This window comes from Opisthocomus hoazin, chromosome Z (genome assembly GCF_030867145.1).
Source record: "Opisthocomus hoazin isolate bOpiHoa1 chromosome Z, bOpiHoa1.hap1, whole genome shotgun sequence".
NCBI lineage: Eukaryota > Metazoa > Chordata > Aves > Opisthocomiformes > Opisthocomidae > Opisthocomus > Opisthocomus hoazin.
The window spans coordinates 75,468,458-75,483,552 of NC_134454.1; the positions used below are offsets into that span (position 1 = coordinate 75,468,458).

Here is a 15,095-nt window from a genome sequence, read left to right on the forward strand (position 1 = left end):
TTTATACGGTATTGAACGTGCCAGGGATTCTTCTCCAAGGATAATCCTCAGCTCTCAGACTCTCACCAGTGCTCTTCCTTGCCTCGGTAGGCAGTTGTATTTTTAAGCTGCAGTCCTGCAAACTCACCAATCAGTTACTTTGTTTGGGAAGAGGACCATTGCTGATTTTTGCTTTTCTTGGAATGATGGTAGCCCTCTGGCAGTGTGTTTAGCTTTCTGTCTCTCAGACAGGCAAATGAAACTTTTTTTGTGTTCAGCTTGGTGTGGCTGGGACACTTGATGTTATTCATTCAGGCAGCTCCAACTTGGTGGAGTGCTCTTTTGGCACTGCTCTGGGTAGCCCTTGCTACACAGAAGCTGAAGGGACCCTGCTTTGTTCCACTTCCCTCTGCCTAGCATATTTTTTACAGTAGCTTCTCTCTCTTAATCTGAACTATTTTGGTATAGAGATAATACTATTATTTTCATACACACTACACTACTGCTTTTCAGCCTCACAAGCAGCTGTTAGTTTTCTTGTGGGTTTTTTAATCTTTTTTCCAAATAAACTACTTCGTAAGAGATGGCAAGATTGTGAAATACAACTTTGTCTTAGAAAAATTTGCATATGAGTTATCAGACATAGTCTGTGTCTTCAGACTATCAGCTCATTTCAGTGGTGCTTAATGTGGAAAAAATAAGATCACAATATTCAGATACAGGATTGATTATTGCTACAGTGGTTTACAGCACCTCAGCTAAGCAGCGTGGGTCATAACCATAACAAATCCGTTCTTTAGTCTCTTCAGTGATTTTTCTTTAAATAACTGGTGGAATTTCTTGTGTACTCAAGTCAGCCATGTAGTGTGAAGAGCAGAATCTGTAATAATGTATGCTATTTGTAATTATCTGTAATAATGTATGCTATTCATGGGGGTTGTACTAGATGATCCCCAGAGGTCTCTTCCATCCCCTAGAATTCTGTGATTCTGTGATTTTTATTTTTTTTTGTGTGATTTCTGGAATACTTTTGAGCAGGAGTGACTGTTACTGATATTTGAGTATGCTGCAAAACACATGTATTTTTTGGTTTTCTGAAGAGACAGTTCATTAGTCAGAGTAAGACTGTTTATCAGAATACTCAACTGTTTATCAGAATACTCAACAAAAATTTGTACTTTCATTTAGTTTGAAGAGATTGAAGTAGTTTCATTATCTTCATTATTCTTTAGTTTCCAAAAATATTTGCAGAGCTACCTGTGTTTCCCAATATGAAAGGAATTGAATGTCTAGTAACTTACGAAGCTACATCAATTAGTCAGCTCATTGGTTTTTGTGAGAAAGATTTTAATAGAGCTTGTTGGCTGAAATTGTATTTCTGATTTTAGATATTTTTAGTACTTTCATACACTTAACATAACAATATCTGATGCTTTGCATGTTTCTGCATGTTACCACTTTAAAAACTAAACGCAAACAAAGATTAGCAGGCTCTGAAATCTAAAACTGTTTTAACTTTCTTTCAATTGTACTTCAGATTGATTAGTTAGATCAGATATGCAGAATGGTATGTGTAATTATTTCTCTAATGTTATGCAAAAGGTAGTTTTGTTGCCATGCTTTTGTGAAAGTCTTGTGATAAGTGGTAAATTCTTCATATGCCGATCCTACGGAAATGGCTGAAAATGTAAGAAGTTATTCTAACTAACTGGTCTTTTGTTGTTTTTTAGGCAAACACAATTCTTCCTCATTCTCACAGCCATCACCTCCACTGCTTACCAACGCTGATGAATATGGCAGCGTCTTTTGACATCATGAAAGAGAAGAGACTGTAAGAATTCTAAGTTACACTTAAACCCAAAAATATTTACATCTCCTTTTCCCCCTACAGTTGAGTAAAAACCTACATTACAAGTTTTCTGGTGGCTAAAACCACAGTATTTAAAAGAAAACAAATGCATGCATATAGAAATACTTTGTCCCACTTACTAGGGAAATAGTTTCCAGTGCATCACTCCAAAAGTGTTTACACCACTAACTGAGAAATTTGGTAAAAAAGTTTTAATAGTAGATTTCAAAACGCTTTTGCAAATTGCAAGACCTGTACACAGAATTTTTCTTAAATTTGCGCTAAGGCACTGTTTGACCGAAGAACATCTGGGATTTATTCGGTGTGTTTGACCTCTCCATTGTTTCACACTTCTTTTTTGGCATTTTGATACAATTAGGCTTTCAAAACTAAATAAACCTGTACCGATTTTTTTTTTTTCCTGTTGTTGTTATCTATAGCTAGTTAAATGGTAATAGACCAAATCAGTGAGTCGTCATTAGTGTAAGCAGGAGCAAAAAATGTAATGATGGGTTTTTTTGTTTTGGTTCTTTTTAAAACTACTTCTTCAGAAGAAAATGGTGATTGTAACATTAGTAGTTACATTAAAACTTTCTGGTGCTTTTGTTCGAAGTTTGCACTGATAATTTTTTTCATTTCCTTTCAGTTCCATTTAAATATAAGAATGTATGAACAGAAATTTTAGACTTAGTGCAGCATTCTGGACTGCATCACAAGCAGCGTGGCCAGCAGATTGAGGGAGGGGATTCTGGCACTCTGTTCCGCTCTGGTGAGAGCCTAGCTGGAGTCCTGTGTCCAGCCCTCAGCACAGGACAGATGTGGACCTGTGGGTAGATTTAGATTAGATATAAGAAAGAAATTCCTCACTGAGAGGGTGGTGAGACACTGGCACAGGTTGCCCAGAGAAGCTGTGGCTGCCCCCTCCCTGGAAACATCCCAGGCCAGGGTAGATGGGGCTCTGAGCAACCTGGTCTAGTTGAAGATGTCCCTGCTCACTGCAGAAGGGGTGGTCTAGATGACCTTTAAAGGTCCTTTCCACCCCAATGCATTCTATGACTGATTCTGCGGGGACATCTTGTTAAGCAGTATTAGGGAACTGTTTGGCAGTCGTGGTGCCAATCAAGTGAGATATATTTAGGCACCTGACTCAAAAAAAAAAAAAAAAAAAAAATATATATATATATATATATAAGCTTTTTATTCCTCTTTGGACTAGAAATACCTCAAATTAGAGACTTCAGAAACCTATGGACTTTTTTATTGTACTTTACTTATTTTTTAGAATTTCTCTGTACATCTACTAATTTTGCAGTTTGACCTCTGAAGTGCTCTGTTGTAAAATACCTTCTCCTGGGTACTTCACACAATTTAAGCCTCCTGGGGCAAGAAGTCAAACAATTTCATAGGTTCATGTGTCTTTAAAATATGTTTCTATAACTCAAGTGTTCTTACTTGCATTTCGTTGTAGGAGACCGTTTACATTGAGTGCGTTTGGTTTTTTCTAATAGTAAATTATAGGAAATGTTTTTGTTAATTACTCTTGCCGTTCCTGATCTGCCTTGTTAGATCAATATTCTCATAAATATATTAGAAGTTTCTATTTTATCTTTCATTGTGTTGCAGTGATAAATGACTGAATCCTTCTGAACTGGTACTGGGAAATGACAAATGCTGCTTGTAGGGTGCTTCAAAGAAAAGTAGTGTTCTACTTTTTGGTTTTGAAGTTTTCTTATATGTTAGTAGAAGATTTTGATATGTGAAAACACAGTTATTTTTCAAAAAAGGCATTTCTGAAACTCTATCACAGGGTATTTCGCTTGGTCAAAGCTGTGGGGTGAGAGGAAGAATGAAGAGCAGAAGTGATACAGTTGTGGATTACCTCCAGTTACTTTGGTTTTTGGCATTTGTGGACATAGCTAATAGAGTAGTTAAGAATTCCTGGTTTTGTTGGAAGAAAGTGATTTTGTAGTAGTAGTACTTTTTTCGTTTGGGGATCTTGGTTTTGGTCGAGATTCTGCATGGTTTCATACTCTGAAAAACTGTAAGCACTGTTACAGATTACGTTTATGTAATTTTGATGAGTGGCCTAATTCAAAGGTATTTGTTTATTTAAAGATAATATAAAACAAAAACACTCTCCTACCCCATGCGAATTTTTGTTTTGGGGGAAGAAAGGTAGACTTACCTCCTCATTTTTTAGACTTCTGTATTTTATTTGCTCAGCATGGGATTTTTTTCTGCCACCACTCTCTTCTAATTAACTGTTTCTGCTCGTGTCAGCTACCATTTCTGTTACTTCCTGTCTTTTCCTGGAAAATATCTTACATGCTGTTGCTGAATTGTTTAGATATAAAGAGCAGGAAATGTACTACTGATACTCCCGGCACCCTCTTGGGGGAGAGAAAAAAAACAGAATTTACAAGAAATACTTTGTTAGTCAAAGTTGAAGCTAGCCCCCTCAATTCTCAACTTTACTGCAGAACATTGATCTACTGTGACATCTCACAGTACTTCATCAATTTTAAACATTACAGTGTATCCTGAGAACTGTGATAATCAGACACCACTAACTGCAGAGTAGAAGAAAAGTCACAGAAGAGTAGAAGATCAGTTACAGAATCACAGAATGTTAGGGGTTGGAAGGGACCTCTGGGCATCATCTAGTCCAGCCCTAGTGGCAAAGCAGGGTCACCTAGAGCAGGCTGCACAGCACCTTGTACAGCCAGGTTTTGAATATCTCCAGAGAAGGAGACTCCACAAGCTCTCTGGGCAGCCTGTTCCAGTGCTCCGTCACCCTCAGAGGGAAGAAGTTCTTCCTCATGTTCAGACGGAACTTCCTCTGCTTCAGTTTGTGCCCATTGCCCCTTGCCCTGTCGCTGGGCACCACTGAAAAGAGTCTGGCTCTGTGCTCTTGACACCCATCCTGAAGATATTTATAAATATTTATAAGGTCCCCTCTCAGCCTTCTCTTCTTCAAGCTGAACAAGCCCAGCTCACTCAGCCTTTCCTCATAGGAGAGATGCTCCAGTCACCTCACCATCCTTGTAGCCCTCCGCTGGACTCTCTCCAGTAGCTCTTCATCTTTCTTGAACTGGGGAGCCCAGCACGGGACACAGTACTCCAGATGGGGTCTCACTAGGGCAGAGTAGAGGGGGAGGACAGCCTCCCTTGACCTGCTGGCCACACTCTTCTTAATGCACCCCAGGATACCATTGGCAATAATTCGTCAATAAGGCAAAAATTTATAAATAAGGCAATAATTTATCAATAAGGCTCATTCTCCAGTACTAGAAATTCTGAAAGATAATTTTCTGTATCATTTCAGTACATGACTGAGGCCTATGGATGTATGAAAACTTGTATCAAGAAAATTATTTTCTTTTTGTTTGCTTTGAAATTGTTGGTCAGTTCTTTTCCTGAGCTATGTTTATTTAGTGAAGATACAGCAGTGGTGCTGTTTAGTTGGATAACCGTTGCCAAATGCTGATGATAGTATTTTTTCCTATTAGACGAGCAAGTGCTGCACTCAACTGCTTAAAACGCTTCCACGAGATGAAGAAAAGAGGTCCTAAACCTTACAGCCTCCATTTAGATCATATTATTCAGAAATCAATCTCGACACACCAAAAAAGGGATCAGTACCGTGTGCAGAAAGACATCTTTATTTTAAAGGTATTACCTTTATTGATTTTTCAAACCTGGATTTGACTTCGTATGCTGGAGGCTTACATCATGTCCCCCATACTTCAGTCTCCCATCTAATTCAAAGCCATTTATGTGATTTCTGTGTAGTTTTTTTTTCATTTAATTTGTCTGTTAGGTACTTGTGGATGCGACGTTGCATTTCTAGAAATTGAGGAGTGAAATTACAATAGTTTTTAATGCTTTTTTGGGACCAATTGTGATCTCTTACTATTAGATTCTTAATGGAGTGCTGTAACCATGCGATTGATTTTCTGATGCAAATTATTGTGGAGCATAGCCCTTTTAATGATTTTTGCATGAAAAGTAAGTGACAAGACTGAAAAAATCATTCAAGGAAACTTACTGTAGTTTGTCATGTCTGTTGCAGGATACAGAAGAAGCACTTGTAATGAATCTTCGGGACAGCCAAGTTCTCAATCATAAAGAGAACCTTGACTGGAATTGGAATCTAATAGGGACCATACTGAAGGTGAGCTTAAAAAGGGCGTGATAGTACTTCCATGAAATGGTTTGAAAAAAAGTCTCAATTTCACACAAGATTTAGCTTTCTAATATTAATTCCATACTACATCCCATAATCTTGTCTTTTTTTTCTTCAGAAAATTAGGATCTCATGGGTTTAATCGATGTTGATACAGTCTCTGTATACAACCCTTAAGCTATATGCAAAGATACGCCACAGTTAAATTCATGTATTCATAAGCATGTATTAAATCTTATGTAAGTTTATTTGCATAGAAACAGACTTTACAGAATTAGCTATAACGACTAAGTCTGGTAGTACTTTAGACTTCAGACTGCACAGGGATACTGCCTTGTTCAGTTTGATAGCAGATTTTTTTATATAATGTGAGTTGAAGCTGGGTTATAGATCAAAATTCAAATACTTAGACTGAGCCACATACAAAACTTCAGTAGTATGCAATCTCATTGTATGTTTTCAACGGATACAAATATTCCTGTGGTGAACTTGACACTACAGGAGTATTTTTATCACTTACTTGCTTTACGAAGTGAAGGAAACATCTCTGACAGGGAGGGCATTATCTAAAATATATTTAATGCACAACTTTTAAGAAATTGCCTCTTATTTTAAGCAGAAGAATTACTTTGGCTAAGAAAACTTTCCGAGAGAGTAATCAGTATAGTCTTGGAACCAAAACAGCTCCTGTCATTCTGTGCATCAAAGCCATCCTTCTGTTGTTACCCCCAAGTGATGTTTTCTTACTGTCTTCTTTAATGTGTTGTTATAAAGACAGTGAAAGTATAAAAAAGGATTAAAGGTGGTAATCATAATCAAGATTATATATTTTTTTTTTTAAATAAACTAAATATTTCTGTGCATTTTTCAGGGACTTATAAACTTGAGAGCGCAAGATTCTGTCTGGTACAAAGGCCTGAATACGTATATGACAGTAGCTTTGCTCCATGAAATTTCACTGTTTACAGGCTTTTTACTGCAATTACTAGATTTACTGGATTACTAGACATCTGTGATTATAAGTCATAGATACTTTTACCTGTGATTCAGTACTAACGATATTATCAAGAAATTGTTATTCAGAATCTCACTGTTAATTAGTCTGTGTAGTACTTTGACAATGAAAATTTTATGTAGTTGATGACTAAGGTGTTTTTGCTTTTTTACCTGAACTTTAGGTCAAACTGTCAGTTTCCCGATATCTCAGACCTCCCCAGCAGTGTATTTTCTAGTGTCCTGTCAAGCAGTTGCTAATGTCTCAAAACTGGGGACTTCCTGTCTTTCAGAATGAGAAGTTTCTGTTTTTTCTGATTGAATTCTAACTGCTTCCATTCCTGTTAAACTGCACAACACAAGCACGAACCAAGACAATGTTACCATCTTTACTCCCCAAATGAGCACGATCCAGATTCCAGTGTTTGGACTTCACTATATCATGTGGCTCCTCACCTCCCTCTTGTCACTGTCACAGTCTTACAACTGTGGAGCATCAGCTTTCTGACCATCTCACTATGTATATCTCATGTGGTTCCTTACTGGCTTTACTTGCTCAGCTTGCTGTCAAAGCTGCTGAAAGAACAGCAAAAGTGGCAGTAATCAGGATGGAGGAACTGTGGTCAGGATGGAGGAACAGTGACTTTGTTGTTGACAGTAGAGCTTCATACTTTGGCACTGTTACTAGTGTGGTAGGTTTTACTAATCATTAACTAGTGCACTATATATCTTAGTACTAGTATACCGATTGGAAATGTAGAACTATATCGCTTAGGTAGGAAAGAAGAATGTTTGCACTTCTTTCCATCCCTTCCGAGAAGATACTAGTAGCAACAGAAATAAATCTGAAACCATAGAGACAACAGATGGCTGTAAAAACAGAGGAAAATACAATAGAAAGAAAGCATAGCTCCAGAGGAAAGTGTTATGACTTCATGTGATCCTTCTTAAAGCATATTACGAAGTGTCAACAGAGGAGTTTAAATACCATTTTAATAAGTGGTATTTAAGTGACCTATAACAGAATAATGATTATTTTTAAAACAAACCTGATTAATAGTAAAAATAACAATAAAAAATTATTTCCCTAGTACTCATATCAAATTTTTTTGTTATTTGCAGACAAGAAGCTGAGCAAAATTATTTGTTTTTCATCAGCTTTTCGTAGTTCACTATTTTTATTAGAGTAGTGGGCTTGTACGCCTAGCATGTAACCAATATTCCCTGTCCTGCTCTAGAAAAAAAATCTAACAGTTCTTGGAGCAAGAAGTGTGGGCTTTTCAATAAAATGAGTTTTTTTTTAAAGGTAACATTAGATGCAAGGAAACTTACACTTCTAATTAATAGGTAAATATAATAGAAATGAGTACATTTTAGTGACTAATCAAGAGCTGATGTACAAGTTTCATATAATGCTATATTTGCTGTTTTTCTAGTGGCCAAATGTAAATCTAAGGAACTATAAAGACGAACAGTTGCACAGGTATGTAAAAATTATGTAGACTTCTTTTGAAGAAGGAAATTTGGGAAAACTGCCTTTTAATATTGCAATAAACTATTCCTTGGATATGTCACATTTCTAAAACTTATTCTATAGATAAGCAGCAAAAATGAAAATTTAGATAATTAGGTTGCAGTACTTGCTTTAAATAAATAGGTCTATAAGCTTTAGAGGTTGCTTTTCTATGCACAGATACTTTATATATTTAGTCCCTTAACAAGAATCACTCCAGCTTTGCAAACACCCGATTTAATTTTAAACCTTGAAGTATTACCTATTTGATATTTCATACATTAGTGTTTGATGTCAGCACTTGACAGATTTTGATAGAATAGGTCTACAGTTGTACAGTTATATAGATACAGCTTTCATCAAACACCAGGAGGAAGTTATTTCTAGTTGCTGTTAATGGCAAAGGAAGAATATGTGATTTGAAAAAATCAAAAACCCAGTACAACCCTGTTTCCTTTCACATCTGTTGGCGTTAAGAGACTTTTAGTACCTTTGGGCATGTGTGGTAATAGTGTTACTGATTAGTTCTTGGATGTCTCTTTAAACATGCACTTCAGAAATGTATTTGATTAAATTATTTTGAAGAGTAGTTCTGTATTTGTAGGCATGAAAAGCTACTTCTATATGAATTTGAGGAAAAACCTAAAGCTAAAATATACGCTAAAAGGCTCATGCTGCTTTATTTTACGTATTTACTAAAAAGTAATCAGGCTGCTTTTATAGAGTGTTCTGAGCATAAGTAGTATTCCCATTGTAATCATAGCCACAATTTAGAATCATAAAATCACAGAATGGCTTGGGTTGGAAGGGACCTTAAATACCATCCTGTTCCAACCCCCAGGCCATGAGCAGGGACACCTTCCACTAGACCTGGTTGCTCAAAGCCCCATCCAACCTGGCCTTGAACACTGCCAGGGAGGTGGCAGCCACAGCATCTCTGGGCAACCTGTGCCAGGGCCTCACCACCCTCACAGTGAGGAATTTCTTTCTTATATCTACTCTAAATCTACCCTCTCTTAGTTTAAGACTGTTACCCCCTGTCCTATCACTCCAGGCCCTGGTAAAAAGTCCCTCTCCAGCTTTCTTGTAGGCCACCTTTAAGTGCTGAAAGGCTGCTTTAAGGTCTCCCCGCAGCCTTCTCTTCTCCAGGCTGAACAGCCCCAACTCTCTCAGCCTTTCCTCACAGCAGAGGTGCTCCAGCCCTCGGATCATTTTTTCTGGCCTCCTCTGGACCCACTCCCATGGGTCCATGTCTGTCCTGTGCTGAGGGCTCCAGAGCTGGATGCAGGACTCCAGGTGGGCTCTCACCAGAGTGGAGCAGAGGGGCAGAATCCGCTCCCTCGACTTGCTGGCCACGCTGTTTTTGGTGCAGCCCAGGATTTGGTTCACCTTCTGGGTTGTGAGCACACATTGCCAGGTCATGTTGAGCTTCTCATCAAGTAACACCCCAAGATCCTTCTCCTCAGGGCTGCTCTCAGTCCATTCCCCACCCAGCCTGTATTTGTGCTTGGGATTGCCCGACCCATGTGGAGGACCTTGCACTTGACCTTGTTGAACTTCATGAGGTTCACATGGGCCCACCTCTCAAGCCTGTCAAGGTCCCCCTGGATGGCATCCCTTCCCTCCAGCATGTCGATTGCACCACACAGCTTGGTGTTGTTGGCAAACTTGCTGAGGGTGGACTCAATCCCACTGTCCATGTCACCAACAAAGATATTAAACAGCACTGGTTCTAGTAGTGGCCCCTGAAGAATGCCACTTGTCACTGGTCTCCACTTGGACATCGAACCATTGACTGCAAGTCTTTTGAGTGTGACCTTGCAGCGACCTTATCCACCGAGTGGTCCATCCGTCAAATCCATGTGTCTCCAATTTAGAGACAAAGATGTTGTGCGGGACAGTGTCAAATCCTTTACTCAGGTCTGGGTAGATGACATCAGTTGTTCTTTCCTTATCCACCACCACAGTAACCCAACCATAGAAGGCCACCAGATTTGTCAGGCATGATTTGCCCTTAGCGAAGCCATGTTGGCTATCACCAGTCACCTCCTTTTTTCCCATGTGCCTCAGCATAGTTTCCAGGAGGATCTGCTGCGTGATCTTGCCGGGCATAGAGGTGACGCTGACTGGCCTGTAGTTCCCCAGGTCTTCCTTTTTCCCCTTTTTAAAAATGGGGGTTATGTTTCCCCTGTTGCAGTTAGTGCGTACTTCACTGGACTGCTGTGACTTCTCGAGTATGATGGATAGTGGCTTAGCAACCTCATCTGCCAGTTTCCTCAGGACCTGTGGATACACCTCATCAGGTCCCATGGACTTGTGCCCCTTCAGGTTCCTTAGATGGTCTCGAACCTGATCTGCTACAGTGGGCAGTTCTTCATTCTCCCAGTCCCTGCCTTTGCCTTCTGCGACTTGGGCGGTGTGGCTGCCTTCACTTGCCAGTGAAGACTGAGGCAACAGTTAATTAATTCAATTTAATTAAAATTTTAATTAAATTAATTTAATTTTGCATTTGCTTTTTTCTGTTTTTTTTCTTACCTAAACATTGACTGCCAATCTGTACCTTGTGGTAAAGGATTATTTTCCAAATCTGGTGGTTTATAACACTGCTTCTCTAAAGCAATGTCTGCAGTCCTGGCTGCAGCACTCACATCCACCCCTCTCCCTACCTTCCAGGGACAGTGTTCCTGTTCCTTGGTTTTGTGCTGCACTGAAGCATTGTTCAGAGCCTAAATAATTTAATTCTAAATAAACTGAGAAAATGTAGGATTGAGTTAGTTTAAAACTTCTACAGTTCATTAATCCATTCTGCAGGATTGTGGATTAGATGCTTTAATGGCTTTAAAATGCTGGTCTTCTTGTTTGATTATAACTAATTATGCCCCGAATCTCTCTGGTTTCTCAGGTGATCATAGAAAATATTCAGCCACTTTGCTTTTGAAGTGTGAAGTACATTTTTTGTCCTTCCAGGTTCTGTTTGTTTAGGGGTTTTTTACTGTTGGTGTTCTTGTGATGTTCTTACAGCTGTTAAAGTGAAATTCCAGATATTTTTGATACAGTTTCCTTCATTTCATAGAGATACAGTTAATGCAATGTATGTATACACATGTATGTGTATATACATACATATATACACCCTTAAGTAGACACATACACACTGACGTGGACACATATATACGCACACATATAAATGTGTATGTTAATATATTTATTACTGGTAGCCCAGGAAAAAAAAAAAAACCCACCACATTTAATTTGACAAAATTTTAAAAAGCCGTGAGATTTTCTTTGTAATTGGTCCTGTGTTTTGAGTTGGGGATAGTGGCTTGCTCTCACTTTTCTAACTAAAGGCGCAGTAGTCGAGTTAAGTTTTCTTAATGCTTGACTTATCTACCTTCAGACAGAATGTTCTGTGTTATTGTAAAGCACAATTGTGTGTTTATTTTTTGACTAAGAATTAGTGAGGGGAAGCTCTTTGCTGAAGATCTATCTGTGCAATGCAAAACTCAAGCTGTATTGGTCACCGTAATTTCAAAAAGTTTGAGGGAGAGACTGCATTTACAGTCAGTATGTTGTGCTTCAGAAATGCTTAAGTGAGGTGAATGAAAATATTGTTACTGAATAAATGCAGCCTTCTCCTGGCAGAACACAAAAACTTGTTTTTTACAGTAACGAAAACTCATGTCATGGATTCTTTTTTAGCTCTTGGTAAGTCTAGATAGTATAGTCTTTGAAATTCAGCACAGGATAAATCACAGCAGAATAAACATGAGAAGAAGGAAGCTATGGCTTGTAAGAGCATAGAGATTTTGAGTTTCTTTGCTTCTTTCAAGTCATGGCGTAGACAACCCTTTATAACACACAGTACAGCTGCATCGCCGAAGTGGTGTTTGGATAGACTCATTACTGCTACCTTCTGCTCTTTCAATAATTTATGAAAGTTTATTGCCAATAAGCTAATTTAGTGATAACATATCTTTTCTACCAACATCATTTTCTGCTGGGAGACTGTCCTTGTCATACTGAAAAATAGCAATTTCTTTTTTACTTCCCATAGGTTCGTAAGGAGATTGCTTTATTTTTACAAACCTAGCAGTAAGCTGTATGCCAACCTGGATCTGGACTATGCCAAGGCTAAGCAGCTCACTGTGGTGGGTTGTCAGTTTACTGAATTTCTCCTTGAATCCGAAGAGGTAAGAAATTTTCAGCTATGAGACTGGAGGTAGAATGAGTAGTGCTACTGTATACCACTTAGAGGAAAAAAACCTTAATTTTAGTAAAGACTTCTGTAGACTTGGGGTCTTAAATCTGAAATGATCAGTGTAATTAAGAAATATAACTTGAAATCTTGAATTGTCCAGATGAGACACTGAGGAAGACAACTGTATTTAAGTAGAAGTTTTATCAAATACAGCTTTATTAAATACAACTTGGGGTTTGGAGGTTTTTTTAGTTTTTGCTGTGTATATCCTTCCGTTCTCTGCCTCCTTTTTTTCTTGTGCGCTAAATATTTTCTATGCCTCAGACCAGAGGAAAATGTCATTGTACTAACATTTTGCTGGAAATAATAGAATTGGTCCTAAGATGTCTCCAAGACACACTCTTTTTATTTGCCTTGAACCTTTTTCTTTAGTCCGAGTTGTGTTTACTAGCCAGCATTTCTGATTTGTGTCTGTATTGTGTTTGTACATTTTAAGAAATTTAAAATTATGAGTTTCAGTAAAGAAGAGAGACCCAGTTCTGTTACTAGTAAATGCTATTACCCTTTGTTTGTTAGGATGGACAAGGTTACCTGGAAGAATTGGTTAAAGATATTGTACATTGGCTCAACTCTTCATCAGGAATGAAACCTGAACGTAGTCTTCAAAATAATGGGTTACTAAATACCCTTAGCCAGCACTACTTTCTGTTTTTCGGTACTCTCTCCTGTCACCCTCATGGAGTGAAAATGCTTGAAAAATGTAATGTGTTTCAGTGGTGAGTGTTTTTGTTCTGTTTGAATTGTGCTTATGGGTATAATAGTTACAAAAATTGTAAACTATGCACGAGAACCACCATCTGTAAAGCTGAAAACTTTAAAGTTCTTTTGATTTACTTATAAATAACAATCCCCAGTTGTGGGGGTTTTCGGTGGTGTTTTTTTAAGAAGGGATCTTTTAGTGTGCCATTACTGAACAGATATGGGTGATTGTGTCACAAAATAGCTTAGTTTGTCCTGTCCACACCTATCTGACGGAAATCAGTATCGGGAAGGATGAAAAGACAGAAGCAAAAAAAAAAAACACACACAAACCACCAAGTACTAGTAGCTATCATACTATTTGTGCAATGTGATGATGCATGTTGTACTTCACTCAGATATATTGGACTGAAGTTTAAGTTGTGAAGTTCAAAATTTTGTTCAGGTATGAGTAAACTTAACCTTCCTTTGGAAGTAAATTGGCTGGTGGCTAATACCAGTTAATTTAAACATAGTAAACTTTAAGCAAAAATTCAGGTGTTTTGATGTATTCTGTTTTGTTTTTAATTAAGCTGTTCTCATTTATTATTAGAATGCAAGTTTTTTACTGGCTTCAGAAAACTTGATTTACCATAAAATCTAGACAGCCCATAGGATTGACCATATGGCAGGCTTTATACACAGAATGTTCTACAATGAGGAATTGTTCAGAGCTTCATGAACATTAATTTTTGTACTCATAATCACTAATTAAAGTATGCTGACAAAATTGTTGCAGAGCAATTATAAAAAATGTCGATTTGTGTTTTTTCTCCTTGCAGTTCAGTCCATCATTTGGTCCCCATTTGACTCTAACAGCTGTAGCACTTTAAAATTACTCATATGAGAACTTAATTTGTATTCTGCGTTTATAGAAATGAAAGTCTAATTTAAAGTACTTAAGTTTAAATTATTGATTGAATAAATAAATGGGTTGGAGTAGGTTCAATAACTAACTTTTATTTTCTTCTCCTCCCCTTCTCCCCCCAGTCTTCTTAATCTTTGTTCTTTGAAGAACCAGGATCACTTGTTAAAGTTGACTGTTTCTAGTTTGGATTACAGCAGAGATGGCTTAGCAAGAGTCATCCTTTCTAAAATCCTGACAGCAGCTACTGATGTAAGTTCAGTTCAACTTACGTTCCATTGTTACTTGCCACTAGGCATTTATTTTTGTTATTTAAGATGTATAACTTTATTTTTAAGCTCTTAGATACCCATAAAGGTTTTGATTTTTGAGTTCAGATAAATGAAACTCCTGTTCATGTAGCTTTTGAATTTCCTGTGAACTTCACACCTTATATTGTATTTGTGCTGAAGAAATTAAGTAATTCAAATAGCAGTTTCTTTCATGTATGAAGGGGGTTAAAGTCTTTAAATGCATAAGCCAAGTGTAATGTTATTGTCTAGGTTAGTAAACCAATCATGAAGGCATTGTTTTCACAAACAGAAATGTGTATTACTAGCTGTAATGAACAGGTTAACCTTCCAGTGGTAGGTACTGTTGTGATAATGATTCAGGTTGCTGTGGTGGAACTGAGTAGAAGCTAGAGGTCCTGGAACAAGGGGATGGTTCAGAAAT

The 15,095-nt window shown here is 37.8% G+C and overlaps 1 protein-coding gene across 3 annotated transcripts in view; it reads left to right on the top strand.

Annotated features, from left to right (window-relative positions):
• The window catches only part of RICTOR (RPTOR independent companion of MTOR complex 2), a 95,384-nt gene that overhangs the window by 47,312 nt on the left and 32,977 nt on the right, over positions 1-15,095 (top strand). For all 3 annotated transcript variants that reach the window (XM_075410545.1, XM_075410544.1, XM_075410546.1), the window contains exons 16-22: positions 1,710-1,810; positions 5,338-5,500; positions 5,901-6,002; positions 8,444-8,490; positions 12,575-12,710; positions 13,295-13,494; positions 14,507-14,633. In XM_075410545.1, the coding sequence (XP_075266660.1) occupies positions 1,710-1,810; positions 5,338-5,500; positions 5,901-6,002; positions 8,444-8,490; positions 12,575-12,710; positions 13,295-13,494; positions 14,507-14,633 (876 nt within the window). The remainder of the gene's footprint in view (positions 1-1,709; positions 1,811-5,337; positions 5,501-5,900; positions 6,003-8,443; positions 8,491-12,574; positions 12,711-13,294; positions 13,495-14,506; positions 14,634-15,095) is intronic.